General features: G+C 64.9%; 2 protein-coding genes across 2 annotated transcripts in view; one reads left to right on the top strand and one right to left on the bottom strand.

Moving 5' to 3' along the window:
• Positions 1–402: 402 nt before the first annotated feature.
• On the bottom strand, positions 403–2,540 carry TEX49 (testis expressed 49). The gene is given in 5 exon segments (XM_025212382.1): positions 403–537; positions 1,235–1,379; positions 1,674–1,802; positions 2,214–2,331; positions 2,334–2,540. Coding segments are annotated over 5 exon segments (648 nt in total). The 3' UTR covers positions 403–488.
• Positions 2,541–2,776: 236 nt separating this feature from the next.
• The window catches only part of CCNT1 (cyclin T1), a 14,088-nt gene continuing 13,131 nt past the window's right edge, over positions 2,777–3,733 (top strand). The window contains exon 1 of the mRNA XM_006030771.3: positions 2,777–2,895. Coding sequence (XP_006030833.1) covers positions 2,777–2,895 — 119 coding nt within the window. The remainder of the gene's footprint in view (positions 2,896–3,733) is intronic.

Here is a 3,733-nt window from a genome sequence, read left to right as displayed (position 1 = left end):
GGGGGGAGGGTGGAAACCTGTTGGACGATGCAGATTCCAGGTACTTTTTTTTCTCCCCTTTTGTGTGTACATATAAATTATATATAAAACTCACTTTCTACAACCCCCCGTGCCTGGCGCCCTGTGTTTGCATTGTCGCGCGAGCGCTCCCTCCACGGTGGGCGCCCCGGGGATGTTCCCACCTGAGAAATGGAGGTGCCAGGCCGGGGTCTGAGCAGTGCCAGGCTCCAGGAGTGGAAGACAGCAGGGGCTGGAGGGCCCTTGGCACCAGGGAGCCGCCCCGCCCCCGTGCCGCAGGGCAGTCTCCATGCCCCAAAGTCCGGCAGGGTCACTCTGTCCCAGCCCCAGCCCGCTCCCTGCCCTGAGGCCTCCGGACAGCATCTGGACCAGGCCACAGGCAGCAAGGAAAGCAGTTTATTGCGGTACACGAGTGGCCACACCAGGGCCTGGCCCATGGCTGGGGCTGGAGTGGCAGTGCCCTGCAGTGCTCAGAACAGGCTGAAGTGGGGGTTGCTCAGGCTCATGCTGTCCACGAACCTACCGCAAAGACTGGGTATTAGCTCCCACCCTGATGCCTGTCGCCTGCCCCTCGTAGCTTCCCCCTGGGCCTGGCTCCTGGAACCACATGCACTTGACCCCTGGGCCCCGGCGGCCCTGTGCTGCCCTTGGCACCCAGGATCCAGCTCCCCCATGCTGAGCTGGGCAAGGGCAGCCATGCCCCCTCCTCTCTGGGGGGTGGTCTGCCACAGGTGCGCCAAAAGCAGGCGAAGGAGGTCTCCCCCCACCCCATGACAAACTGCTGTACTACTTTAAGGGCTGGGGTGTTGTGTGATCCCCATCCTATTATATACGCAGCTGCAAGGACCTGCTCCCCAGTCCCGACTGCTTCTGGACTTGGGTGAGAGGGTTTGGGGGTGGGGGATTAGCCCCAGCCCACCACTGCTTGCATGAGGGTCTGGCTCGGAGGGAGATCTCCCCGGCTTTGCTCAGGGACCTGGGGCTGGGTGAGTCTGACGGCGAATCAGGCCAGCCCCTATGGCACGTGGCCCGGTCCAGGATGGGGGCAGGTGCTGTCCCGGGGATGCAATGGCTCTGCGGGGAAGGAGTGGGCATTGCCGACCCCAGGCTGGCTCCGCTCAGGTGGGAGGGGGACAAAGACTTGGGGTGAATTGGGGGTCTGGGTGGGAGGGGATGTGGGGGCCATGGGCCCTGCTCCAGTGGCTCCTGGTCTCACCTGGTCACAGGGCTCCACACCAGTGGGCGCCTAGGCACCACCATCCATGGCATCATCTCTTCTGGGCGCAAGGCTGGGTCCCAGGGCAGCCACCAGCCGAGGTCCTGGCCGCACGTCAGGGGCACCCTGTACACTTGGTTGGGGGCTGGGTACAGACCAGAGAGGGCTCGTGGGCATCCAGCTGCTGTGGGCACCCCCAGCCCCCGAGCTACAGCTGTTCCCTGAGGCCCCGCGGGGGCTCTGCACCCCGACTGCCGCTGTTCCCCTGGGAGGAGCTGGAGGCAAAGCCCCTTTCTCGGCACAGATGGGAGCTGTGCTGTGCTCCAGCTGGTCCCTGACCAGGGACTGTCATGGGGCATCTGCAGCAGAGGCCGGATAGGACCCAGGAGTCCGGGTTGGCTGCTCCCCTTCCCTGCAACCCAGCCTGCTTGTCACCTACGTGTTGTGCGCCGGACACGCCGGGTGGGCTGGCCACACATGTCCTCACGGCCCTGGTGCACGGTGCCACCCGGCCGGAGTGGCAGCAGCTTGGGCAGGAATGGTCCTGCGCCAGCCGGCTCCTTCCTGTCTGGGTGGGAACAGAAAGGAAGGGGGGTGGCAGCAAACCCCTGCGGCACCATCGGGCCTGGCAGGGCGCTGCGTGGTGGGACAGCAGCCCTCTGAGGACCAGCCCAGTTGCTGCATGTGTGAGGTGCAGGATTCACTGCACTGCTGCCCCGAGCTGGTCTGGCCCAACAGGGCTTGTGCCGGAGGAGGAAGGAGCTGCTGGGACAGGGTCACCAGGGACCCACGGAGGCCACGCTGACCACAAGCGTCACTCCTGAGGGAGGTGGTGGAAGGTGCCTCCCACCCCCATGTCACAGAGGACCCCCATTGCCCACAAACCACTCCCGTTTCATGCAACCCTCGCTGTCCCTGTGGGTGCTGAACCTGAGAGCTCGCAGCACCACAGATGCGGCTGGCACCGGGCGCCCCTCACCTGCCGCCAGCTCCCGCCTCCGGGCCCAAAAGGGCTCTTGGTACCCCAGCAGGGTGAGCCCAAAGAAGGCCATGGCCACAGCCCCACGCTGGAGCTCGGTCCACGGGCTGCACTGCGCCCAGAGCCGGCTAGCCCGGAGCTGCTGTTTGTTCTGTTGCCATGGAGACGGTGCTTTGGGAAAGGACAATGGGATGTAGGGCCCGGCTGGTTGCTTTGTGGTGGGGTCGCTCGCTGCTTCTTCTAAATCTGGGGTGGCCAAAACCAGCACCCAGGGGGGAAAAGGAAGAGGAGGATCCTAGCCCAGCCAAGTAGCATCCCTGGGGGCATGAGTGTCCGTCCCCATGCACTCACCCTCCTTTGATAGGGAAACCCGGAGGACACCTGCACCACTCGGTCTCCATCCCCTGCCGCTTCAGGTGTCGGCTGAGGGCTCCCCAGCAGCCCCGAGTGCCACATGCAGATGCCCCTCCCGCTCTGTAGAAGCTGGCGAGGGGCCGTTTCTAGGAACTGGGTGCAGGGGGTGTGAGCTGGGCGTCCGGCTGCGAGCCCAGCAACTGCCCGCCATGACAGGCGAGTCCTCTGCGCACAAGAGTATCTGCAGCGAGGAGCCTGGGGCTGTGTTTCTTCCGTCCCCACTGCTGCCCACTCCAGAGATGGCTGCATTTTGGGTGCTGCTGCAAGCGCGAGCGAGCGGAGGTGTCCTGATCACCTGGCTCTCGTGTGGTCTGTAACTGCCCCGGGGCAGGACCCGTGCTGGTCTCACGAGCCCTGCCCCTACCCTGTGCTGGGTGCATGGGGCCTGCCCCTGCCCCACTGGCCGTGTGATGGCTGGGACCAGGGGCTCCCTTTAGCCCTGCAAAGGCTTGCACCTCCTGGGAAGGGGCCTGGGATTGCACCTTGGACCATCTTTGTGAGCCCCGGGAGCAGCCAGCCCTGGGGTCTGCTGCAGCCTGGGGTCCCTGCTGACCCAGCAGTTTGGGGGCTGCTCCTAGGGCAGGGCACTTCTTGCCCTGTACTTTGCACCTCCTTGCATGGTGCCAGGCAGGCTGGTGGTGCATGGGCCTGCACTGCATGCACTGGAGTCCGGGCTGGGTCAGGGGTCATCAACTCAGCCCCTTTCCAGCGGCCCAGACCTGGCACCGCTTTTGCGCATGCTTGCGATGGAAAAGCCCTCCCTTCACACAGCGCATGCGCAACAGGAGCCGGCCGGCTGCGCAGGGAGCGGTAGCTTCTGCGCATGCTCAGTAGTGCTCTCCCCGGAAACCCCCTTCTCTTCACACACCGCATGTGCAACAGGAGCCGGCCCTCAGCGCATGCTCAGTAGTGCTTTCTACAGAGCCCCGCCCCTTCACATAAGGAGCCGGCCGGCCGCGCATGCTCAGTAGTTCTCTCTCCGACTGCCCCCCCCTCCCGCTTTCACACAGCGCATGTGCACCAGGAGCCGGCCGGCTGCGCCTGCTCAGTAGTTCTCTCTCCGAACACCCCGCCTTTCACACAGCGCATGTGCAGTAGGAACCGGC

The sequence above is a fragment of the Alligator sinensis genome, unplaced genomic scaffold (assembly GCF_000455745.1).
Source record: "Alligator sinensis unplaced genomic scaffold, ASM45574v1 scaffold1329_1, whole genome shotgun sequence".
Lineage (NCBI taxonomy): Eukaryota > Metazoa > Chordata > Crocodylia > Alligatoridae > Alligator > Alligator sinensis.
This window is presented reverse-complemented; position numbering and strand designations above follow the sequence as displayed.